Source organism: Lissotriton vulgaris, chromosome 5, assembly GCF_964263255.1.
Source record: "Lissotriton vulgaris chromosome 5, aLisVul1.2, whole genome shotgun sequence".
Taxonomy (NCBI): Eukaryota; Metazoa; Chordata; class Amphibia; order Caudata; family Salamandridae; genus Lissotriton; species Lissotriton vulgaris.
This window is the reverse complement of record NC_141693.1, coordinates 376,828,917-376,856,186: the sequence shown is the minus strand read 5'-3', so window position 1 is coordinate 376,856,186 and position 27,270 is coordinate 376,828,917. Positions and strand designations below refer to the sequence as shown.

At 41.4% G+C, this 27,270-nt stretch overlaps 1 protein-coding gene across 1 annotated transcript in view; it reads right to left on the bottom strand.

The window, feature by feature from the left end:
• Nucleotides 1-27,270, bottom strand: part of NPHP4 (nephrocystin 4) — a 1,007,060-nt gene that overhangs the window by 620,788 nt on the left and 359,002 nt on the right. The window contains exons 9-10 of the mRNA XM_086921734.1: nucleotides 21,946-22,072; nucleotides 20,539-20,718 (exon numbers count right to left, since the gene is read on the bottom strand). Coding sequence (XP_086777860.1) covers nucleotides 20,539-20,718; nucleotides 21,946-22,072 — 307 coding nt within the window. The remainder of the gene's footprint in view (nucleotides 1-20,538; nucleotides 20,719-21,945; nucleotides 22,073-27,270) is intronic.

Sequence of the window (27,270 nt, the reverse complement as noted above, 5' to 3'; positions counted from 1 at the left end):
TCATGACCCAGGTGCCGACCTTAGAGGCCGTCACAAGTGACAGTGTTCCAATTGCAAAAGCATTACATCCACGTTGAATACAATGGTCTAACTCACTCACAGCAACAGATGTAGACTACGATTTGACTCCACAATACAAAAACAAGCCTTTCTACAATATGAACACAAATATCCTCTGCCTAATGAAATAATGCCTCTAGAGCAGTACTATTAAATAATTTATACTGATGGTTCTGTCCAGCCTTCCCTAGGGACAAAGCACCAATATTCAGCAGTGTGCACAAATGAAAAGAGGCACACATAGGATGGAGAATTCCATCCTGAGAAAACCTACACGTATTCAGTTGGTGAAAGCGCCATGCTGCTGGTTGAACTTAGGGCTCTAATACTGGCTTGGCAAACTGGTTAAAGGCAGAACAAAAAGACTCTGACAAAAATGTTCAACACCACAATGCTTAATTGAAAGGCATACTTTCAAGCTTACTAACAGTGCATATTTTAACACCTCTTGAAATGGTTCAATGTTGAAATGCTTTTAGGGATAAAGGGCTTATTTTTACATTTATTGTTATGGTAAAAGTCTGACAAAACCAGTAGGGCTGACTTTTTATTAATGCACTCCTCATGCAGTGCTAAGGAAACAGGAGGTAATATGTTTTAAGAGGCTAGTCTTGATGGTTGAAAGCATGTTAGCGGTGTCTCCAGCTTATGTGCTCCAGGACACATTTAGGTGGATACCTGACAAGTATGGTCTTTCTTTTGTGTGCACCCCCAGTGGTGTGAGGCTCTTTTTAGGGTACAACCATAGGTATTTCCACTGGCTATTCACAATATATGTTGATGTGTGTGCAGTGTGTAGAGTTGCATGTAATAAAGAACTTCTCCTTTTTAAAATAAAAAGCACTACAGCATTGACATTGGTTAAATGTTGTTTGTCGTGTTGCTTGAGTTCTGATTCCTCAGCCCACAGCACCTCTCCTGACTATGCATTGGACTGCTTTGCCTTGTTACTCTGAGAGTCAAGTGCTAAAAATGGGTAGATGGTTCCACGCTTGGGGGCTCACAGTATGAGAGCCCCAGGACATAAGCTGAAAAAGAACCTAGTTGTTACACTTTGGGCCAGGTACCCCCTTTTACCCTGGGAATTTCTGACATGGTTTAACAACACACCTTAGTCAGATTAGCCTATATAATACTAAGTCCCGCTAAGGAGGACCCTGCTGTAATATGAAAAGGGGATTTAAAAGGTAAAATATATTTTAAGTAAGATCGTGGATGAGGTTGTGATACAAATGCAGGAGAATTTGTAGATCTTCAGTGCTGCCTCCCCATCAACAACATCTGAGTCAATCTCACAGGTGGAATGTGCAGGCAGTATAAGAATTTATTGACTACTGGGCTGACGCTCCACTAGGATATTAGAGATCTCCTGCTAGAAGACCAAAAGAACCTGGGTGTGTATCAGTTAATGAGTTTTGGATTGGGCTCTACCGCTTCCAAGGCTTTACAGCTCATTTTCGTCAGCCCCTCAAATTAGCCTGCTTCTCTATAGATTAGTAGGTGGTCTCTCAAGATGCCTCTGCCATGATCCAATAGATATCAGCTTTGTGTGTAGGAAATGTGACACAGATTGTTCAACCCTGACTGACATACTGAATAACTGCTCCCTTTTTAGTTTTTTTATAATAAACTTGGATCCTGAAGCATTATTAGCCGCTGCTACCACTTCTGTCTTTGCAGTCTGCAACTCTGTACAATACTTTGGTATATCAGAGAACAGGGTTATGCTTCTGGAACTTGAATTACTGAGGCAAAGTTTATTTGAGCTTCAGATTTGTGAGCTGGTTAAGCAGAAAGCTGACAATACCTAGTTCTAATTACTTGTGTGGCCCAGTTACCATCCAAAAGAGTCCCTTTAAACTTTAGACCTGTACAGCAGACCAGGAGATTCTACAGGGATTGCATCACCTTTGGGCATTCAAGGGTTACGCTGACTCTCCCTTCCACCAACCAAACATCAGGACTACTCCACATTGGGGTTAGCTATTGGACCCTGCCACACCTAGGGAAATGTCGTAACATTAGTGGATCAAGTGGGTCAAACAGATTCCTGCAGCATGGATATGACCTATGATAGCTACTTTATTAGACTCTCTCCCCTTTCCATGGACTCTTGTCTTCTTGTAACCCAGGGGCCAAAGGATGCCACAAATGCTATGCACCTCAAGTAAGCATTCAGAAACAGATGGGCATTGGAGCAAGCATACCAATTTATCCTGAAGAGTGCTGGACAGGGTATTGACAATCTTCTTCCTGAACAAGAATCCTTTGGGCAATTTCAGTTTGATAATGGACCAGGAGAGCATCAGGCACTTAGTGGAGTCAAGGAGACCCAATAGAAGATTTGAGAACACGTTTACTGTAGGTAAATATGTGGCTATAGCACTATATGGAAGAGAAACTTGGGGTGAGGTGCAATGGGTAACTCAAATACAACTGCTTAATTGAAAGAAATCTGGAGTCCTTCAAAATGTTAACAACTGTGTCGTTCACTTGGAATTGGATATGGATTTTTTGCTCAATTTTGTTTCAGCACTATTTCAAATTTGCAGGTATAACAACTTATACCAGTCATATGGTAAGACCATTACTTGATATCTATTACTCTGCACTCCCCCTCATCCACAAGTGGTCCATCTCAGGTCTTGAGGAAGGTACCCTGCTAGTCGAAATTAAAATATGCGGAATTGAAAGATACTCTTAGCAAGTCTAAGCCTGAATTAGGTGATTATATTCCAGTGACCACATCCATTTTCTCCAGCTGGATTAATAACTCCTTGGACCAGCAGGATCTTGCACCGTTCAGACACATATCTTGCTTATTTCTTTACACACCATCTGCGCTTTACAAGTCGCATATTCTTTGGCACTGAATTCTCCAACTTAAAGTTATGGACTAGTCGCATTTTACATGTTACTATTCCATGTATGACCATGACGCTCATATATATTGGCACGCTTTTAAGGATTTTAAAATGACAATGATTTTTTTACAGTAAGATACCTTGTACTGCTACAAGTTTTTAACCTTATACTGTGACTGCAATATATGCTCCGGCACAGAAAATGCCCTTTTTAAAGTTTTTGTTTTTGTTTTGTTTAGCATGGGGATTTCTTTACTAAGATATTTGTGTTTTATGTAACTTGTAATGATTTTAAGTAATTATACCATAAATGTAAACTTACTTACTTATACTTCGTCGACCAGGTCATCCCTGTGAAATCATTTAAATGTGTACAACAAGCCAAACAATCTCCTTGGCTCCCCCCACCCCCACCCCTCCCAACCTGCTGTCTCTTAAGAATACGAAGGACATCTATCAACAGAAATGAGGTACATAATCATGAAAATTATATCAACCAATTATTATTGAACTTCCACTCATAATCCACTCATCAAACCGCTATAGGGGGACTTCAGGGATATCTAAAATCCCCCTCAGTATTTACCTTTACAATACAGCCACTGCTTCACAAGATTTTACAAAATGCAATGACCTAGAGCATTACAAAAGGTCCCCACATGAGGAGATATTATGGTCACTTTAACAAGAGGCAGTTATTGGTAGAGGGTTTTCCACAGGACCTACAAGGTGGAGCACAATTTGTATGATGAGTATGGGTTCCAATATTCTCAGCTTAGATACTATATTATAAAACTACAAATCAAGAATAACAGCTCAAGGAAACTTATAAAAACAGAATAGATTTTTGATCAGGATCTGTAGTGCAAGGCTGTATCTTCTCTTTAATAGTTATGGCTGGGGAAAATACTTTTGCATCTCTGAAAAATATTAAATAGGAAAAATACCTGAGCAGAGAAATGTCGGAGTTTTATGGATCCAATCTTTGGGCCCAGAGATTGAAATCAATCTGTTCCCTATATAGGAGGAAATGTTTTAATCTTGCTTCCGTTGTTACATTGACACTTTCTAGAATGGGATCTATCCCTGGAGGGTCTAATATATTTGGTGGATATGTGTAAAAGCACCGCATAAGGCACCAACCCGGCATCTGAAAAGAAATCCAAGCTACTGCTTGTGAAATATTTGGTACTGCTATTGTGTATCTGTGAAGATGAAGGGGGGAGGCATGACATTACCAGGAAGGGATGTGAGAATAATTTACTGACCAGGCAGCATACTCCTTCCGACTTCTCTGTTATAGTTGTATTCCTCCAGATAGTGTTCAATTAGCATCAGGCAGGTGCAAAACCTGGTTAAAGTCTGAAATGTGCATACAATATCGAAAACAACAATATCCTGAAACAAACATGTTGTGCCATACATTTCATTTACAAAAATATTGTGTACCTATACTCATAATGGGAAGTACAAAAATATCAAGCAAAAAAATATTGTTTCACACTAATATCGTTAAACACATACACAAATATTGTTTTTAATACATATTGTTAAAAATAGTAAATTTTAAATATTTTAATATATCACTATAAAATAACGTAAATTAAATACATCTAAATTTGATTTACTTAAAGGTCCCAGTTTTCAGTTTTTACTGATTTTACAGATAAATACAGACAGACAGAAAACAATATTACCCGTCTGTATTTATTTTTTAAAGGGTAAAAATACAGAAAATTGTGCTTTTTGTGAGTGACTCTCCTTGCTGTTCTTCATAAATTCTAGGCCAACAGCTGAGCAGATAAACATCATGGAGAGAAAAAAAACCAGGATTACATTTCCTTAAATACAGGCGTATGTTAATAATTATTTATATATGATGCTAATATTTACCTGTGGATGTAGTGTTTTTTAATATTTGGCTGCCTAATTAGCTAAAACGTATTCATTTTATGTCTCCATTTATTCTCAAAACACAAAATAAATATAGAAAAATACTAATAAGATGGCCCAAAAATAAATATGGATAAATACAGACAGAAACTTGAAAAAAATACATACCATAAAACCGTGAGCCCTATGTTGAAAACGATATGTAAATTAAATAAGTTACTCATCTGTAACTGTAGTTCTCCATTATTGGAATCTTTCATAGATTCACATGCTTGAAATAGATTTTCTACCGCAAGTCGTGCTAGGGAATCTCCACCGACCTCTGCTCAGTTTTTTTCTCATCACTTTTGGAATATCCTTATCTTCCCATTTTCTCTATTGATTCAAGGTATTTTACAGCTCTAACTCTTTTTCCTGGGTGGATTTCACTGACTTATCCATGTCAGATACACCTAAAAAAGGCCTTTTAAGGCCCTGTGGTACCAGCAGGAAAAAAAGGCTGTATATCGACCACCCCCATAAAACTGCCTTTACCCTGATCACAAACCTAAGGACTGTAAGGTATGTTGCACCTTTTCATCACAGACTTTAAAGGACCATGAGGGGAATGTTTTTATAATGGCTGCAGAGGCTTAAAGACAGCAAACAAGGCCATAGATGTAGACACTGCCCTAGTAGAAGGAGCATGAACCTTTGATCGTAGGGGTTGACCAGCTTGCTAGTGACAGAAGAGAAATGCACTAGACATCCATCTAGAGATGCGCTGTTTCGTTAAAGAAAAGCCGTTTTTAGGTAAGCTGTAGGCCACAAACAGTTGATTGGTCTTGCGGAAAGATTTCGTTTGATCCAGATAAAATTTAAGCCAGCGTTTTAAGTCCAAAGAATGAAGAGTTCGTTCAGCTGCTGTTCGGGGATTAGTAAAGATTGGTTTTAAAACAATTGGTTCATTAAGGTGAAAGTCCGATGTCACTTTAGGTATAAACTTTGGGTTAGTTTGTAGGATCACCCTATTGTGGTTGAATTGTATAAAGGGTTCATGTATGGTGAAAGCTTGAAGTTCACTAACTCTTATTGTGGATGTAAGGGCCAGAAAAAGAGCAGTCTTCCATGAAAGGAACTTTAAGTCGGCTCTATGTATTGGCTCAAACTGGTGTTTCCTAAGCTGAGCAAGCACCATGTTGAGTTGCCATGTTGGAGGCGGAGACTTCACAGGGGGGAAGTTCCTGAATAGTCCTTTAGGAAACTGCCTCATCAACCTGCTAGACAACAAGGAAGGACTCTCATTAGATCTCCTAAAACGGGAGATAGCCACCAACTGAACTTTGATCGAAGTATGAGCCAAACCCGACTGTGAGAAGGAACAGAAACAGCTTTAGAGGAATAGGCGGTCGTACAAACAGGAGATGGAGTTCCGTGAACTAATGTTAGCGAGGTCACACTGGTACTATTTGTATTACTTTGCAGGGTTCTGCCTTCGTCTTCTTCAGCACCCTGGGGGAGAGGAATTGGAGGAAAAGTGTAGGCAAATACGCAGGACCATGCTATTAAAAAAGCATTCCCCCAAGATCTCTGCCGGGGATGCCAGAATGCGAAGTGGTGGCATTTGGCGTTGCTGTTTGTGGCAAACAGGTCTATAGTTATTTTGCCCCACTGGGAGAAGATTCGGTTGAGAGTATTTTGGTTTAACTCCCACCCATGGCTGAATGTTTGTAGTCTGCTTAGCGAGTCCGCTATGGAATTCTCTTTCCCTGGTACATATTCCGCTCTTAATGAAACTCTGTGTTGAATTGCCCAGTTCCAAATTCGTTGAGCTTTTTGGGAGAGGGAGATTGATTGAGTTCCCCCTTGTTTGTTTAGATAGTGCATTGTAGTAGTATTGTCTGTTCAGACAAGCAGTAGAGAATTTTGTATCCTGGGTAGGAAATCTTTTAGAGCTAGAAAAACTGCCCTTAGTTCCAGGAGATTTATGTGTAGGCTCTGCTGAGAAGGTGGCCACTTGCCACTAATCTGAAGTTACTGAAGGAAGGCTCCCCAAGCTTCTAGAGAAGCATCCGTAGTTATTACCAGAGGTAACCATTGAGACAGATGGTGAGGATGAGTCCACCAAGATAGCGAGGTGACCATTTGTGGGGTCACTTGGAATAGGTCGTGGAACATTCCGTTGATTTGAACCCATTGAGTGTTCAGAGCTTCCTGAGTGAGTTGTGTCTTGTACCGCGCAACTTAGCCCAAGGGCATCAAGGCGCCTAGAGATCGTGCAGCTTGTAAGTGTTGGAAAGCCAGACTACAGATAAGCCTCTACAAAGCGGTATGTTTTAAATGCTTTACGAAAGAGAGTGATGGATGATTGTCCTGCTTTTTCGGGAGGAAGAGAATTCCACAGCCTGGGAGCCAGGGAGGCAAAGGCTCTCCATCCCCACCTAACTTTGCGGAACCGAGGGACTGACAGAAGATTTTTGTTAGAAGAGCGGAGGGCTCTACAGGGAGAGTAAGGGTGAAGGAGGGCCCTGATACCCTCCGAACCGGAGCCGTATAGAGCCCCATGGGCAAGACAGAGGATCTTGAAGGAGATCCTGGACTGAATGGGCAGCCAGTGGAGGTCCTTCTTGGCGGTGGAGGCTGAGGAAAGTCTAGGGAGGTTAAGGACCAACCTAGCCGCCGCATTTTGCACTACCTGTAAGCGCTGAATCAGGTTTTTGTTGATACCTAAGTAAAGCGCATTACAGTAGTCAAGCCTTGAAGAGACCAGGGCCACAGTAACCTGCTTCCGCGCTTCGGGAGAGAGGAAGTGGGCATTCTTTCTCAGGACCCTGATGATTCCACAGCATGTAGAGACCGTCCTGCTTACCTGACGGTCGAAGGCGAGGGTGGAATCAATCAGTACCCACGAATTCCTGGCAGAATGGGGTGGAATAGGACACGCCACCAATCACTCAACCAGATGTCGTGATTAGCACCAAAAATCAGGACCTCTGTCTTCTCCCCGTTCAACTTCAGGAAGTTCTGAATCATCCAAAAGGAGACTGCTTCCATACACCTCCTGAAGTTAGAGGCGGAGAGACTGACCGATTGATTCCTGAAGAGGACACATGTGTAGACAGCAGTGGGGTATCAGAAGAATACAGGAGGACAGCATACCCAGCAGAGATTTGTATAGGCGCACTGAAAGACTTTCTTTTTTGTATGCATCTTGCAAATGTTAGAGGTTTCTGTTGTCTTTCCACTGTGGAGGAAGCCTTTTTTAGAACAGTATCCAGTATGGCTCCCAGGAAAGTAAGTCTTTGAGAAGGCTGCAAAACTGAGGAGCGTCTTGTGTTTCTTTTCTGTGGGTATGTGTAAATATGCATCCTGAAGATCCAGGGATGACATGTAATCATTTCCCTTGAGTAGCTTTAAGACTTCCTGAATAGTGACCATGCTAAATGATTATTTCTTGAGGAATTTATTTACATTTCACAAATCTAAAATTGGCCTCCACTTTTTCACCTTTTTGCATACAAAAAAGGAAAAGGAAGAGGAATAAAAGGAATAAAAACCTTTGCCCCTCTGATGAAAAGGAACATATTCTAACGCTCCTTTTGGGATCATGGAGATGATTTCCAGCTGTAATAGGCGCAAACGCTTGTGAACCAGTGCTTGAGGAGGTGTCGGAGGGGGTGGCTGTATGAATTCCAGGGACTGGACAAATTGTACCAGGTCTAAGATCCAACGATCCGTAGTGGTTTATTTCCAATTTTGGAGATAATGGGAGATTTTGCGTCCTATCTTGGGAGGAGGTGAAGAAATTGTAACCAGCAGAAGTGGGCGGACATTGGCATCTGGCAAACTCTTTCTGTCATCCCGCCTTCCCTCGAAATGAAGATTTATTGTAGACAGTTGCAGGCTGTTTTCTCTGAGCAAACTGCGTCTTGTACTGCTGGTTGGAGGAAGTATAGGAAGGATACCGGTATTGTTGTGTCATGGGGTTGACCCTTGAATTTACACTGTCTTAAGTTAGCATGAGCTTATCAGAAGTTTAAACGCCATTTTTTCCTTTCTGCTGCCTTTTGCACACAGCACACATTATTACAAATGTTTAGAGGACTGTTTTGCTTCACACAAGAATAATATGTTTTTCTATACTAGCAGCTTGGCTTGGTAAGCTTTGTCTGAACAGCGAGTGCCGAGGCCTTCAATGGTTCTAGAAATAACATATATGCAGCTGTGGCCACCTCTGATTTTGGCGCGTTTAATAATGCACTGCGCAGGCATACTCGCACACTTTTTGGAGAACATTTGCATGCAGAGAGCTGGTGTAGAAAATGATGTGATCCATTTCTACTAGGGCCAGAGGTATGAGGCCGCCCTTGTAAACCCAAGTGACCTTCTGTAGATATAAAATAACCTAATAGCAAGGGAGCGTGAAATCTAGGTGTAATCTAGCCTATTTCCATTTAGCATTTTAACATGCTTTCTCCTTTTGTATTTTATGGAATAGTAACTATGCTGATAATCTTGTTGCTTATAATATGTCTGCTTGTATTAGCTAAGATACTGCGCCTGAGAACACAGCATTAGAAATAAATATTTCAAACTTGCACATGTCTACATTTACTTCCTGTTTTGGACTAGCATGAGAGTATAACGAAAGAGTGTTCATGGGTTCCACATTGCCTGAGGTATTCTAAGTTCCATGTTCTGGGTTGTCTAATCAATGGGGGTATGGAAGAACCAATGAGACACTGATTGCTAATCTGGTAGGGGATTTTGGCTACTTAGGTGAGTTTTGGCACACCCTAATTCAATGATGTTCCAGGTCTCTATGCACAGTTCTGTGTATGAGCAGAATCCCGGCTACAGGTGGTAACCTCCCCGGTAGGATGACTGGCTTTTACCCCATGCACCACAAAAAGGCATCCTTTCATACTGGAGGGTACCCAAGGCTTTAGCCGTGTCTGTGTCTTTTTTGATTCCCTGAGGGGCTGTGTCTATATGCTTACCAAATAGTTCTTGTCCATCGTAAGGCATATCTAAAAACGCTGTCTGAACTTCAGGCCTGAATGTCGTGGCCTTCAGCCCTCCTTGGCACCTCAAGACTGCAGCCACAGCTAACTGATGGTAGCCAGTGGAAGCGATGTCCATCATGCAATCAATTATTTCTGATGCAGAGTGTTTGCCTTCCAGGAAGACCTTTCTTGCCTCCTCCTTGGTGTCTTGTGGAAGGTTGTCGATATAAGGAGCGATAATTGACCACATTTATCTGTTGTAGCGTCCCAGCAGAGATAAAGAATTGAAGGCTCTGACTGTTAACGCTGACATAGTCGAAAAGCGTTTGCCGATGTTGTCAAGTCTCCTACACTCCATGTCCGGAGGTGCTGAAAACGGAGCTGATGGATTCTTTGACCTGCTTTGTGCCGCCTGGGCAATCACTGAACCAAGCCTAGGATCAGCTGTGAGACAGGCATGTGCATTGTCAGGGGCTTTATATTTGTCGAGCCCTGGTAACACTGGTGGAACTGTAGCTGGGTTTCTCATTATCTTTACTCCCTGCTACCAGATGTAATCGATAATGGGCATAGACCAGACTGATTTTTTGAAGGGTTCCTTGAAATCATAAAGGAAACAGTCTTGTTGATGAGTAGACACTGGAAGTTCGAAATGCCTGACTGCTCTCTCCAAGAGGTTATGAAGGCACCCAATATCCTATGGAGGCGAGTCCACTGGCAGGGATGGTGACACTCGTCTTGCCGTGATTGTACATCTTGTATTTCCTCTTCTTCCTGCTGTTTCTCTTCCTCTTCACCTGTGGATGGAAGTTGCTGTACAGGCACTTGAGGCATAGGAAGGGGTGGAGGGTGACTTTGAAACACAGGTGGCAGAAGCGCTGGTGCAGGAGACGGTGTTGACAAAGGAAATCTCTTTTCATAATCTGCCAACACGAATTGCAAATCAGTTACATGAGTGGAGGGAATACAAACAATCTCTGGTTGCAATTGCTGCTGACGTAGCTGGTCAGAATAGTACGATTGTTGGTCATGAAACTCCTCATCATCGGTGTCCTCTGTGTTTTTCACATTCAACTCCGAGGGACTTGTGCAGCACCAAACAGACTGTCTTCGTCTTGGACCCTACTTGGAGAAGTAAAGAAAAGAGTTAGTCTCTCTTGCTGAAATATTGAGATTGGAAAATCAATTTTCCTAATCCTGACTTTGGTGTCGTCGACGAGTCAGACGGGGATTTGTTGTTATATCTCTGTCGGAATTGGTGTGGATGACAACACCGTCATCAACGATGCATCTCTCGTCAACAAGGTCGTAGAGACGTAATGGGTAAAATCATCGATGAGAGAGTAGTCGATGGTAGAGAGTAGTAGACACAGGCATTGCCGTCGATGTAGCACTCGTCGTAATCTTCGTTGTCGGGATCTTCGTCGTCGTCGACGATGCCATGCCATGCGGAGGTTCCCTCCTGCTCTGGGGTCGCGGACGGACGCAAGTCCGTCCGCGATCCTAATCGACCCCTTAGATTGAAAACAATCCAAAGGAAGAAAATGAAGAAATTGACTTTTTGGATGACACTTTAGTCCAAGAATTAATTAAATGTGTTGAAGAATGTGAATCATGGAATGAAAAGGAGGACATACCGGATGAATTAATGTTACAAATTCTTTTAGATTTTGAAAAATCAGAACAATAAATTTAAATTTTAAAAGTTGAATTTGTTTGAGACCTTAATCTTTTTTAAATGAAAATTATGTAATAGTACCCAAAAAGATATAATATAAAGTGAGATTTAAAATATACTGTGCAACTTTTTTGTGTTACATAGTAAGTTTGCTCATAGTTACTTCCTTTCTCCAACTATATTATCTCCAATGTGTATTTATCATCTCTTTATCATCTCCTGCCTCCATGTTGTTTCTGCTTTCCTGACAGACTATGGTATGAATTCCATATACCACAATAACTTCTGAAACAACATGCAAGATATCTACAAAGGAGACGGTGTATATTTATTTTTAGACTCTGCATAGCTACCTTCATGTTGCTACTTATATAAAAAAAAAATTTTAAAAACCAACAAAAAGAACAATCAATAAACATACAATATTTGAAAAGTCTATCATTCTTTTTTCCCCATATTACGCTCCCCGGACCGCTTCCCGGTGCGTGTACCGGGCGCTCCCCCCGCTAAAAATACGAATTAAAAATGTATTTTTTTTTGCCCCGCGGGGCCCTTTTAAAACCCCCACATCAATCCTAGGGGGTCAAGAGGGGTCTACCTTGCACCCTTTCATTCATTTCCCCCTTCGTTTATTTCCTCCTCTTGTCTCTCGATCCTACCGAGAGACAAGATGGCGGTCGCTCCGAACTGTTTAGAATGTTCACAGTCACCAGGGAGCCAATCCGCCTCTCCTCGCGAAGTTCCGTTACGTGTCTGGTACGCGAACTGGTACGCGAACCGGGGCGCTAACCGGGACGCTGTCACAGATATATATTTTTTTGAACGTTAATTTCTCAAAATCCACTGGAGCACATATCTTGAGACCTAGCAAAGGCACATCGGGCTACCAGTCCCTACAATTTTGCCAAGTTTCATAAAAATCCATTCAGCCGTTCGAGCTAAAAGTGAGTCCAACCGCCCTATGGAAATTAACATGGTGAAAACACGTTTTGGGACCCCCCTTTTTACCCTGCCCCTACTTCACAAAACCCCCCCAAACTTTCAGAAACAAAATGTGCCATTTTCCTGAAAATTTCAACCAATTCCGTCTTTTAACGCCAAAGTTATTCAACATAGAATTTTCAGAAATCCCTATTCAAAAAAATCCTAACTATATATACCTACTGGCGACCGCCAGTAGGTAATATATACATATATATACATATATATATATATATATATATATATATATATATATATACATATATATATATACATATATATATATTCACTGAAAAAACCATAGGTTATAGACCATATATAGTTAGGGATTAGCATTTAAAAAACCTTATTTTATTTGCACAAAACCATTGAAATTCCATATATAGTTAGTTGCACTAACTATATATCGCGGACCCGCAATCCACTGCTAATGATGTCACATATTACATCATTCATGACATGGTCAGTGACATCACTGATGACATCACTGATGACATCTCAAATGACATCACTGATGACAACACCCAGTGACTGTATGTTTCTGTAAAGTTAAAATATGTCTTACATATTGAAGAATGAGTGGATGTATAAGTGTCTGGATGAAGGATTTAGTAGGTGCATGGCTGACTGTATGAGAGAATGATTAAATGTGTCTCACTGAGTGCATGGGTTAGTGATTAAAGTGTCTTAATTTGGCAATCATTATTTATGTTCTTCTGTAAACTGCTGCATGTTTAAATCAGTAGCTATATCAGTAACTATATGGGTTATTGAATGGTTGCCCAAGTATTTGTATGGGAGACTGAGTATGTGTGTGGGTGGCTGGGAGGTGTATAACTCTGTGCATAGATGTGTGAGCAGTTGATTCCCTAGGTGTATGTCTTCAAAAGTGCATGTAGAAACAGCTGTATGGACAGTTGACTGTGTGCATGAGTATATTGGTGAGTGAATGGATATCTCAGTTCTACATGTCAAAGTAAGTACATATGTAAAACACACTCCATGTGAGAGTTGACATATATAAATAACTGAACATAAGAGCCAGTGAATGTGAGAGTGGCTGTATGAATCATTGTGAACTTGTATCAAGGATTGTATAAGAGAGTAAATATGTGTTAGTATATGTTTGAATAAGTAAGGTGTGTATAACTGTATAGTTGAGGAAATGGAGATGTGATTGATTCTTTGCATGACTGACTAGGTGTGTGAGTAACTCCATGGATGTGTGACAGTCTGTGAGTGCCTGTTTACACTGAGTGTATCTAAGGTTATATTAGAGTCTGAAGATGTATTATCACATAAATGATATCATCAGTGATGTAATCAGTAATGTCAAATGAGATGTCAGTGATGTCATCAGTGATGTCATTTGAGATGTCATCAGTGATGTCATCAGTGATGTCATTTGAGATGTCATCAGTGATGTCATCAGTGATGTCACTGACCGTGTCATGAATGATGTAATATGTGACATCATTAGCAGTGGATTGCGGGTCCGCGATATATAGTTAGTGCAACTAACTATATATGGAATTTCAATGGTTTTGTGCAAATAAAATAAGGTTTTTTAAATGCTAATCCCTAACTATATATGGTCTATAACCTATGGTTTTTTCAGTGAATTTTCAAGGTTTTGTAAATGCAAATTCCTAACTATATATGGTCTATAACCTATGGTTTTTTCTGTGAATTTCATTGGTTTTTTAAAAGCTAATATCTATAGCTGTAAAATATATTCTTTATTAAGTGACGTATCACGTAGCCCGTGAGACGCCTCATGATGCATCGCATAACCGTGACGTATCGTCTCTGCAGCCCAAACCAAACCCAAAACGTAAGCGCGCCAAAACACGCTTAAAGATATATATATATTTTTTTAACCTTAATTAGACAAAATCCACACGTGCACATATCACAAACGTTCAAAAAACACAATATGTCGGACTCCCGTTACGCTGCCGGTTAGCTGCCCGGTTAACGTACCAGGAAGCACCTTTACCGCGAAAAATCGCATTTTTTTTTTTCACCCCCCAGGGAACTTTAATAGCCCCCTCATCAATCCTAGGGGTTCAGGAGGGGTCTGCCTTACCCCTTTCATTCATTTACACCTTTTTTTTTCCACCTCTTGTCTCTCGATCCCACAGAGAGACAAGATGGCGGCCGCTCCAGACTGTTTACAATGATAACAGCCAATCAGCTTCTCCTCAGACTCCCGTTACACTGCCGGTTAGCTGCCCGGTTCGCGTACCAAGACGCGTCTCTACGGCGAAAAAATCAGAATTTTTTTTTTTGGGCCCAGCGTGGCTCTATAATATCCCCTCATCAATCCTAGGGGGTCAGAAGGGGTCTACCTTGCCCCTTTCCTTCATTTCCCCCTTTGTTTTGGCCTCCTCTTGTCTCTCGATCCTACCGAGAGACAAGATGATGGCCGCTCCGAACTTTTACAATGTTGACAGCCAATCAGCTACTCGTTAGACTCCCGTTACACTGCCGGTTAGCTTCCCGGTTAGCTGCCCGGTTCGCGTACCAAGACGCGTCTCTACGGCGAAAAAAACGGATTTTTTTTTTTTTGGGCCCAGCGTGGCTCTATAATATCCCCTCATCAATCCTAGGGGGTCAGAAGGGGTCTACCTTGCCCCCTTTCCTTCATTTCCTCCTTTGTTTTGGCCTCCTCTTGTCTCTCGATCCTACCGAGAGACAAGATGGCGGCCGCACCGGACTGTTTAGAATGTTGACAGACACCGGAGAGCCAATCAGCTTCGCTTCGCAAAGTTCCGATAAGCGAAAAGTATGCGAACCGGATCGCTGCTCGGAGCGCTGTTACAGATATATATCTTGATTTAAACGTTAATTTCTCAAAATCCACTGAAGCACATATATTGAGACCTAGCAAAGGCACATCGGGCTAACAGTCCCTACAATTTTGCCAAGTTTCGTGCAAATCCATTCAGCCGTTCGAGCTAAAAGTGAGTCCAACCGCCCTATGGAAAACTCAATGTTGAAAACGCGTTTTGGGACCCCCAAATTTCCAGGAGCTGCTCAGAAACAAAATGTGCCATTTTCCTGAAAATTTCAGCCGATTCCGTCCACAAACGCCAAAGTTATTAGACATAGAATTTTCAGAAATCCCATAGGGAAAAAATCCTAACTATATATACCTACTGGCGACCGCCAGTAGGTAATATACATATATATATATATATATATATATATACATATATATACATATATATATATATATATATATATACATATATATATACATATACATATATATATATATATATATATATACATATATATATACATATACATATATATATATATATATATATACATATACATATATATATATACATATATATATACATATACATATATATATATATACATATACATATATATATACATATACATATACATATATATATACATATACATATACATATACATATACATATATATATATATATATATATATATATATATATATATATATATATATAACAAGAATCGTCCACCATGCCACACTTCTGTTCTGTGAAAGGACAAGGCGAACCCAGGTAGATGGTGCAAATTTTTTATTTTGTTATGCCCAACAACACCACCTCCACGACGCGTTTCAGCCCGCGTAGGGCCTTGATCACATCACATGTCCATAGGATTGCCAGTGCATGTAAGTACTTCCCCTTTCATTTCATAAACATAGAAAACATACTTAGTTCCAAGAACTGCGTTAATGCTAAAATTCATGTATAATACATATTAGTGCAATTGGTAGGCTAAAATTCAAATATGAGAATTTATGCATAGATGAAAACATCCCTTGATATACTGAAAAGACCTGTAAAGATGAAAATGGTGTTGCAATTCCATCTTGCAGAGGTATATGCATTATAAATACATAAATAAATAAATACATAAATATTTAAATATTTGACTTAAAATACATATCTATACCTCTAAATTTCCATTTATATATAAAAAACTATATATATATATAAAAAAAACAGGAAATTACATGTTACTATTAATTCTATTATTTCTGCTTGCATTTTCTGCGCACTGTGTATCCTTGCAAATGAATGAACCAACCTTTATGATCCCAAAGTGATAGGACATATCTGTTTTTATTCCAGGATATCTGATAAATTAAGTGTGATGATAAAGGTCCTTAGGAAGGTGGTTTAGAGCCACCGAAACGTACGTCGACCCGGTACAGCGGCCTACAATTTCATCTTGAGGCCCTAGAATTGGCATTTGAGTCCTTGCCAACTATAACTTAGTTCCTCCCCTTTTTTCTGTGGATGTGGGTTGACTGTGGTATGGGTGCGAGAATGTGAGTATGTTGAAGCGTATGATAGATATCAGGTGATGTTTTTCTAATACATTTTGTGTGTTTATTGATTTTGTATATATTTCTAAAATATTTTGTTATAAATGTTTATATGTATTTAGAAAAATATTCTCTCTTCTAAAAAAATGCACTTTTTACGAAATAATTTTTCAAGTAAATAACTATACGAAATGAAAAAAGAAAAATAAAGTATTTATATTTTTGAATAACAAGTGTTTAGAATCTCTTTGTCACCAAACTGTAATAGTAGGATGTATACAGACTGTGTAATGCAGGGCCATTGAAGGAACAACCCGTTTACAGTGAACCGATTCGGTAAATCCCAGATGTAGGTGGGACTCTTCTGAGTCCCAGAGGCCTTTCATATTCGGTATTTTACCACCCAATCAAATTGGGTGGTAAAATACCGAATCCCGATGTGCATGCACATGTGTGCATGCACACCTTTGCCATGTGACAGACAGACATGCCCTTAGGGCATGTCTGTGTGCCACATGGCACACATGCCTGTATTTGGGGTGCTAGAGGGTGTCAAAGTGACACCCCCTGCACCCTTGCTAGAATCGGTATTTACCGAATCGGTACATACCGATTCGGTAATGCCAATTGATTCCTATGGGCTTCAATGCCCGTAGGAATCAATGGGCATTACCGAATCGGCATTTACAGAATCGGTAAATATCGAATCTTAACGATTCGGTATTTACAGAATCTGTAATACCTACACCCCCACCCCCCCTCTATTTTACCACTTCTTAAATACCGAATCGGTAAAATTCAGTATTTGAGAAGTGGTAAAATAAAATTACCTACATCTAGGCCTGTGTGTCTTGTTTCCAGCTTCCTCAATTGGGCTTCACGGTTTCCACCTCTCCTCTGTGGCAGGACCGTGTCAATGACAAAATATTTCAAGCCTGAGACATTGCCATTGTGTACCTCACCAAAGTGCCTGGCCACTGGGTACGCAGTGTCGCCATTGTTGATGGCCCGTATGTGCTGGAGTACTCGCTTGTGTACCTGCAGCTTATGCTTCCCACATAGCACAGGCCACAAGGGCACTCCAGCACATACACCACATACTCAATTTTACAGGTCAACTTACTCTGTATGGTGATTGGTTTGGTATTGAGCGGGGTTGTATATTCTGTTCTGCTTACTCCAAATTTACACGCTTTGTAGCAGAACATTTTATAAATCCTTTGCTACAGTTCAACCAGGTGCTGTTGACCCTCACCTCGGTACTACTAGATACTAAGTGATCGCTCAGCGATCTTGCTTTTTTGTATGCAATACTAGGGGATGATTTCATTTCCTGTACCAGTACTGGATCACTAGTGATTAAGCCCCAATGTTTACTGACTATTTTGGGAATGCTTTTGTGTTGGTTACTAAATGTCATGATCAAGCGTGTTTCATCTTTTGCTAATTTAGTCTGGCTAGGCAAGTTGGTCCTAGTTATGGATCTGTTAGGGTCATAGGTTTTCCTCATGGCCTCATCTACCACTCCTGGTAGATAGCCTCTCCTCAATAGCCTTGCCTTGTACTCAGCTTGAGCCTCTGCATATATATATACACACACTAACACACACGCATACATATATTCACTGAAAAAACGAATGCACTGGGACGTTATAGTTAGGACGAGGTTTCAGTCGTACTAAACCAGTGAAATTCAGCAGTTATACTACGAGCTAACTAGAATTTATGTCTGCTTATGACCTCAAATGTCACTTATGACATGGTAAGTGACGTCACTGATGACATCTCAAATGACATCACTGAGCGGATTCTGTGAGTGGGTGAATGAGGGCCTGAGTGGGCCTGCTCAATGTTCATCTCTATTTTGCCTCTTGCTGCTCATTTCTGACCTTTATTCTGCCTCTTTTGGCTTGTTTCCCACTTTTATCTTGCCTCTTTCTGCTCATTGCTGACCTTTATTCTGGCTCCTGTTGCTTGTTTCTAACATTTATCCTGCCGCTTGTTGCTCATTTCTGAACTTTATTTTCCCTCTTTCTTCTCGTTTCTGACCTTTCTTCAGCCTTTTTCTGATCTCTACTCACCTTTGTTTGCCTCTTTCTGCTAGTTTCTCACCTTTATTCTGCCTCTTTCTGCTAGTTTCTCACCTTTATTCTGCCTCTTGCTGCTCGTTTCTGACCTCTATTTTGCCTTTCTGCTAATTTCTGACCTTTATTCTGCCTCTTTCTGCTCATTTCTCACTTTTATTTAGCCTCTTGCTGCTCTTTTCCACGGGACCACGAGGGGAGCCTCAAGGCCCCTGTGGTACCTGCCGGCTCCTTGCCTCCTGCGGGAGCTGACATTGTTCTCACAGAAAGGGAGCTGCTAAACATGCAGCTCTCTGTCTGTGAGAGCAATTGTTACCCAGCTCGCTTGACATTGGGCAGGGAAACAAATGAAACCTCCGCTTCCAGCAAGCTCTTCTAGAGCATTTTGTCAGCACCCGCTTGCTGGAAGGGAAGTGTTTGCTCTGACTTGGTCGGAGTTGTCAAAGCTGCCACCAAATCATAGAAAACAGCTATAGCCCAGGAGTGGGTACCCCGGGACATAGCAGGAGTTGTCCAAGGGAATCGCGTTCCCCAGGGTTATGTATGGCCTTCGTAGTAGAATGGCCGGCCCCGGGGAAGTGGTGGTCCAAGGGGCCATTTATGGCCCGGGAGGGGGGGCCGCGCGGCCTAACTTCCATTTTCAAATGCTAATTTGGCCTCGGGGAGGTGGTGGTCCCCTGTGCGGGGGGAGCATTACTTCTAATTTAGCCCCTGGGAGGTGGTGCTCCCCGGGACTTGAACTCGCCCCAGGAGGGGGTCCGTTGGCCCCTCCAAATTTAGAATAAAGCCCAGGGGAGGTGGTGATCCCAGGGACTCAAAAGAGCCTCAGGAGGGGGCCCTGAGAGCCCCCCTCCTTTTTTTTAAATCCCATATGACCTCAGGACCTGCCCCACCTGGGAGCAAAACAGTAAAGAAACATGGGAGCCTGTGCTTCTTTCCCCCCCTCCAACACCCCCCCCCCCCCCTGCGGATCCTGCGCGACTCCGATTGAAAAAACAAATAAATCTTTTGCTGGGGGTCAGGATATTCCTACCTGACCCCCTTTTCTTTTTTTTAAAAAAAATCGGAGACTCTGTGAAGCTAAGTCCCAAGGCAGTTGCCAACACTTCCTGTCTGAAGTGTTGGCAGCCAATCAGATCTCAGAACGAGATCGGGAGGGTTCGCAGAGCCTTCACACCTCAAGATAAACAAATTTGGATTTCATTTAATATCTCCAAAACTACTGTATGTATTTACACCAAATAACCAAAACCACTCTTTCTGGACCAAGAACACATTTTCTGCCAAATCTAGGGCAATTCTGTTAAGCGGTTCGGGCTGTAGTTCTCTATAAATCCCTATGGGAATTAACATTGGGAAAACTATTTTTTGGCCCTCCCCCCCTTGTCTTGGCCCCCGCTTGATAGATCACCCCAAAGCTTTCCAAGCACAACAAGAAACACTGGTGCACTTTTTTGGGGAAACTTCCATGATGATTCATCAAATGTTGGCAAACATATAGGCAACTCAAACAATCCTTTTTCTATGGAAACATGGCCCTAACTATAACTATCTACTGTGGACCACCACTAGGTAAATAATATATATATACAGCCACACATACACAGTTACTCACACATAGACTTATTCAATACCCATGGAATTCAAAATATCGTACCTCAGAGGAGCTCATGGTGGATGAAGGTATTTTGTATACTAGTACATTGGCAGGATTACTCTTTGCTCCACCTTGTAGAGGCAAGGTCACTTCATTAGAGACTGACTCCAAAGAGGGATTCCATACCGCCCACCGAATCATTTGCATGTATGATGCTCTAGAGAGTACATTTGCAGGAGTCTAGAAATAAAAAGCACAAACAAAAAGAGTGATCAATGGTCTCCAAACATTCGTTTAAATTTAAAAATAAAACAGGTTATTGTAGGATTATAGACATTGACTAGAGAGCAGGCTGAAAAGAAGACAAAAAATTACATTTATTTAGCTGTTTCTATGAAGATATCTCTCTTTGCTTACTTGAGAAAATACCAAGAAAGATGTGATAACCTTCATCTGAATGTCTGTACGTAAGGATTTAAGAGTTAAAACCAAATTCCTGGACGGACAGACTTGCAGGAATACTGGAGTCCTGCCTTCTATGGAATACTCCTCCAACTTGAAATGCAATTTTCCTCCAGAGTCTACAGTTGAAAGGTACTCTGCTGCCTGAAGTCTCCTGCCTACTGTTAGATCTCCCAATTAAGTTGTGGAGTACTGTGGATCTTGTGGATATGATGCCTAGCTTGTGGAGATCACTGGCGCTAGACTGAAAGGGATCGGTTTCCCTGGGAACAATTCTGAACAAACCAGAAGAGAAAGCAGCTTAGAAAACTGCCTCAACAACGGTTCCACAAAACATTTACACTTGAGGAAAAATTCTGCATTGTGAGGTATAGAGCCTCGTTTTTGCAACTTTCTCGGACAGAGGAATCTACCTGGGAGAGCAGCAACCTTCTCTGATAGAACAAGCTGGTCTCATTCAGAGGGTTTCGACCCTGCCTTTGGGTCTGCTGCATCAAACAACAAAGGGATGGTAGGCAAGTTACAATTAACCGCAGACACTGGAGATTGCTCAAGGCACCATTCCAATTGCTTCTTGCACACTATGAAACTCTAGAGAGAAACCAGACATGCAAATCAGCCATTGTCCTGCTCCAGCAGGAACAACCGAACTTGTACTGCCAAGTTCTTGGCTCGACTGGTTGAACAGAATCAACATTCATAAAGTCCCGTACAACGTGGCACCTAACATGAATGTTATTTGTATACTCATACTAGCTACTGCTAAGCAGCTATACCTACAAGGGATTTTCACAGAGTTTCTTTCCACAACAGTGATGCGATATTTTAATTCTACAGACCCTTTATCTGATTTGCTCAATTTTTTGTGAATTTTTCATAAAGACAATAAAACCACAAGGTGATGCAAACTACATAATAAAAATATAAACATAAACATAAAAAGGATCTCAGAATAGCTATGTACAAAAAACTATACTGTAGCAGTGAGGAAATGAATATCCTTACCTTTCCATCAAATACACGTGGCGCTGAAATAACATATTCAAGTTGGAAGACAACTGCAAATGCTGGATGATTTACCATCTCCGTTAAGCGCATTCGACTTCTCATTACAAGTGCTTGTGGCGAAGAACTGTAATTGAAAAAAATATCATGTTTCATACATATTAAGAACGCCTTACACAAGCTGCGTCTTTTGCTTGAAAAACTCTTTCATTAATTTATTATAAATATTTATCTGTGATATTCATTTCAGTATGGCTCTAGCTTGAAAAATAATTACCATGTACACTTTTTACCTATACCATATATGTACAAGTTATTGCTTTAAGACAAATGTATATACAGAATTAAAACCTGTAAATGATAATAATAGCAAGAAAGTAACATATTTATAAAGAGCAACGTATGCCGAGGAGTCTTGGCGCTAAAAGCAGTTCTTCAAAAACTAGCCAGGGAGAAAGTTCCATAGGTATAGAGGGGAAAAGCCAGGTTTTAAGCCACTTCCTGAAAGAAAGTCTATAAGGTTGAGCTCTACGAGAGGAAGGCAACGCATTCCAATGTTTTGCCACCAGGTAGGAGATGCAGCTGCCTCCCTATTTGGCCTTTCTGATTCTAGTGACGGCGAACAAACTGGCATTGGTAGGCCTCAAATCGCGATAGGGGTCATACCCGACAAAATGTTTCTTGAGGCCACACGGCTCAAATCCATGCAATGCCTTGTAGACCATACATAGTGCCTTGAATTTTATCCTATGTTGGACTGGCAGCTAATGGAGGTCTTTGATGCTGTTCGATATGGAGCTGAATTTGGGAATTTTCAGTAGCAATCGGGAAGCAGCTTTCTGCAGAGACTGGAGTTTAGACTGCAAACATTTATCAATTCTTCGATAAAGAGCATTAAAATAGTCTGTTCTGGACAGTACCAAGGCAACGGTTACAGTTTTTTGCATCTCCAATGGGATAATGTTTTTAAAGATCTTTAAAAGCAAAAAACATGAGGATGTAACGTGATTAAACTGTTATGAAAAACAAAGCTGGTTATCACACAGAACACCCAGATTTCTCACTTTATTTGCTGGGTCAGGACGCGGTCCGGCATCATCGGGCCACCAGAAATCATTCCAGAAGGAGGGCCCATTCCAAAACAGTATCCCCTCCGTTTTCTCTGTACTAAGCTTTAGATAGTATAATAGTAATAATAATAACAATAATAACAAACATAATTATTGTTATTATTTTTAATATTATGTTTATTATACCAGAGGTCCAACGTTTCATAGAAGCCCAGTTGGCAATGCTGAGTGAAGGGGGTACCTTTGATTCAACCTCATGCCACTTTTATTCATCTTCCTGCATCTCCTGCATCTATCTCAATCTTGCAGGTTCTCCGTCATTCTGCTTTCTCTCTTTGTCGCTGCTTCCTGGAGAAGTGTTGCTCACTGGTTAGAGGAGGCAGACCTGTAGCAGAGGTCAGCCCGGGACCAGGGTTCAATTCTCGGCTCGGCGGGGTCTTGAGTCCTAAAATGTCCATGGACTCGACAATTCTCGCTCCGGTGCCTACTCGATTCACGGGTTCACACTCTGCGACTCTGGGCAATAGCTTGCTTAATCTCCACAACGGCCCCTCGCGGCGGGATGCCTGGCTTTCAGTTTGCGGATACCCTGCCGGGGTTATCTCACAGGGGAATACCAGGACGGGTTCCCTAAGCAAGCGCTTAGAAACCGCTCGGTGATTTGCGCTATATAAATTCCTGTACATTTACATTTACATTCCTATCTTTCTCTCTTTCTTCCTTTTTGGCATTTTTCAGTCTTATTATGGGTCAAAGTTTGAGAGGAACAATAAGTCCTGCTCCCTATAAAATGGAGGTGATAGAAGGTGCAGATGCCCTACACCTGCAACCACCTGCATAAATTAAGCACAGCAGGAAATATCAAACAAACGTTTTCATCTGTAATAAACTACAGCAACACATACATCTCCCTTAAGCCACAACTTGCTCATCATAACACAGTTTGGTCCAAGGGTTCAAGAACAAGATTTGGATTAGGAATCCTGCTAGGAAAGTGGGCTATTTCGACCAAGTGAATGCCTCAGTTTGAAAAAGCCATCCTCTGATTCATTGAGCTCCTTGTGTAGCCATTACAACTAAGGCCTAGGACCCTAAGGCTGTTTGTTGCATTAGCAACAGATAACTTACACCTGTTGGTCAAGATGGTTGCCTGGCAGCAGAGCAGCCACCGCGGGGAAGCACACTCTTAGCTCACCCGCTTTATGATCAAGGACTGCATGGTTGGGATCAAGGACTGCATGGTAGGGATCATAGACTAAATGGCCGACTTTTGCAATACCTGTAGGGAAAAAAACGACTAAAAAAGAAACCGACTTGAAAAGAAAATCAGGAAATACTGAAAACCTAAGATATTGTACTTAAAGAACAGATCATCTCTAGGAGAGCGTGGCAAAAGTCAAAAGTAAGGACCGGCGCGGGATTAGAGCGAGACACACACACCGGTAAAGTAGTTGGTGGATGGTGGAGCAAGCAAAGCAAAGCGCATTAAAGAACAGACATTTTGTGGAAGGTCTGAAAAGGATGCATAGATAGCACAGCAAAGTCCAAAGGATAAGAAATATCAAAACTTCAGCACAGTGCCTCAGAGACACCACAAGGGCCTTGAGACTCGAAGTTTGAGTGAAATTCAGGTATTAACACGCTTGGGTTCACCATGTAGTCAGGATCATCGCCATAAAATTGTAGTAAATAACTCACGTGTCGCAGGAGAAGGTTGAGATGAGTTTATTCACTGACTACATGGTAGCAGAGCCCACACAGCTCAGACTCCACAAAATGCAGCTCTTGCCTCAACAATCCCACTGCAAGTGAGATCTCAACACCTAGGTAACCACAAAGATTCTAAACAATGACATCAGAATACCTACATTCTAAAAAAACACATCAAGTGTGAAAATGCATGTGAAGAAATACTACAGGGTTTTTACATGAAAACATGCCACCAAACTTTGCAAGGCCTTAATAACAGGGAATGCATAAAGAACAAAGGCAGGAGCAATGTCCTCCAATGCAAACCGCGAAATGTAAACTAAACCGATTGCTTGCTCAAACGTAGTCCTACCTGTGTTTTTTTTTTTAGCATGCTGTGGTGTGTAATACGTCCAATCGACACCTTAAGAGATAGTAAGAGGAGAGTTTTTGGGAAACATACAAGACAATAATGATAGAGGTGACTAGGAAAACAAGCAGGGACAAAGCCAATAAGGCTGAAATTAGATGCCAACCTTTTGGTTCTGACAAAGCAACTATTTTCTTTTGTAGTTGCTTTTATAAAACTTAATCACAAACAAATAGTTTTGTTTCGTCAGAAAGCGCACACTGGGACAGAAATTCCCTGGTATTAACAAGGACAACTTTTTGTATGAAGTGCCCATTGTGCAAGAGCAGAATGCTATCTCTGACACTGAAGTTAGTCAGTGGCTGAAGTGGGCTGACCAACTGCCCCATGCTGTATGCTTAAGTGGGAGGATGAAACATGTGAATGGCAATTATAGACCAATTGATGTAGAGGGCTAGTTGAAAACTCCAATAAGTAAGTATACTTTATATACAATATTCTTGAAATCAAAAGTACTTGGCTAATACCAGACCTAAAATATAGGTCTCCTGTGCTGCCTAAAAGAGAGCCAGCAAGCCAGCAACACTTTAAAGGGAAGACTTTATGGTGAAAGGTGGATGCCAAGGCCGCAGTACGGAGAAGTGAATACAGATGGTAGGAAAACGAAATTAAGGTTACCTTGCGTGGTCACTATTGTAAATAATTTTTTCACTTACAAATAAACCTGCCTTGGAAAACTGGACGTAAGAGTGATTTGTCAACATAGTAAAGGTATGGGTGAGAAGTTTTGAATGGATGAAGTAAAAAGAATACTGACTAATTCATCAGATACTATTTGAAAATCTTATGGACGTACATTTTAATTTCAACATTTCCGGTACGGGATTTTAGAGTTTAAATCTATAATCCACAACTGGAACATTATTAAAGAGGATAGGCTTCCCTCTCTTGTTGGCACCTGCTGGCATCATCTTGTACTGCTTTTGGTGATTCAGACACCAGAAACATTGCTGAAATCTGGCACACCACTGTCAAGATCAGTAAGAGCAGCTTGACGTCAAGACCAACATTGAATTCTTCAACATCACAGCTGAAGTAGGTAGCACTGTTGAATATCTCGGTCTCAAGATGCTTGCACCTTGTGGCATACAACCATTGAAGTTTTGGAAGGAAAGTGCCAAGTTACAGAAGAAAACAACCATCATCCCATGGAGTCCGAGAAGAATGCAAGAGAAGAACAATTTTTCTACCTTCAGTAATGCTTCAACTGCACATTCCTCACCTTCTGAATATTCCCCAGGCGTTAGACTGGACCCGGAAACTTTTTTCAGCTGCACCTCTATGTGCAAGTACGTGGCACCGAGCAGCTCCACACAGAAGAAGTTCTGCTCCGGAATGGACGTACAGAGCCTACATAGGCACCACTCCAATGCGCTGTCCGTTGCTCTCAAGACTGTCCGCACCCCCAGATGCAGAAAGCCGCAACAGCATATTGGCTTTGACCAGTGTGCAGAGTCCTAGAAATGGGATCTTATTAATGGAGAGAGCCCGATTCCCAGAACAAGAAGGATGGGAGAGTCAGCAAATAATCTGCAGTTTGATAGAGTCTCTACCAGAACGAGTGTTACCGAAGGTACGTAACATTTTCTTCTGACAGACTTCTAACTGCACATTTTTAACCTTTCGAACAGATACCAGAGCAATACCACTCAGGAGTTGGATCTGTGAATTGGGTCAAACCAAAAAGTTCAGTAAGATCGGGCAGGTGAAATTCCCTTCTCGGCGAATCTGGCTGTCAAGACAGTAGTTCTCTGGGAACATATGGCACAACACCCACATAGCTACCTGGCAGATGTCCAGTGCCGGAACTCCACTTGTCAATGCAGTGATAGCAAACTTGGCCTTGGTGGAATGAACGTGCCGTCCTTCTGGAGGCTGCTTTTTGGTGAATGCGTTGCAGATCTTGATGCAGAGCACCATCCAGCAGGAGATAGTTTGTTTCTGGATGGCCTTGCCAATTTTTTGCTCCAGCAAACAGCATAAAGAGCTGATTGTCCACCGGTGGTCTCTGGTACGATTGATCGATGTAAAAGCTCATTTCTCTTTTGGGGCCCATGCAATGAAGTCTTTCCTCTTCCTTAGAAGAGTAAGGTGGAGCATAGAACGCCAGCTGGGTTTGACTAACATGGAATGGTG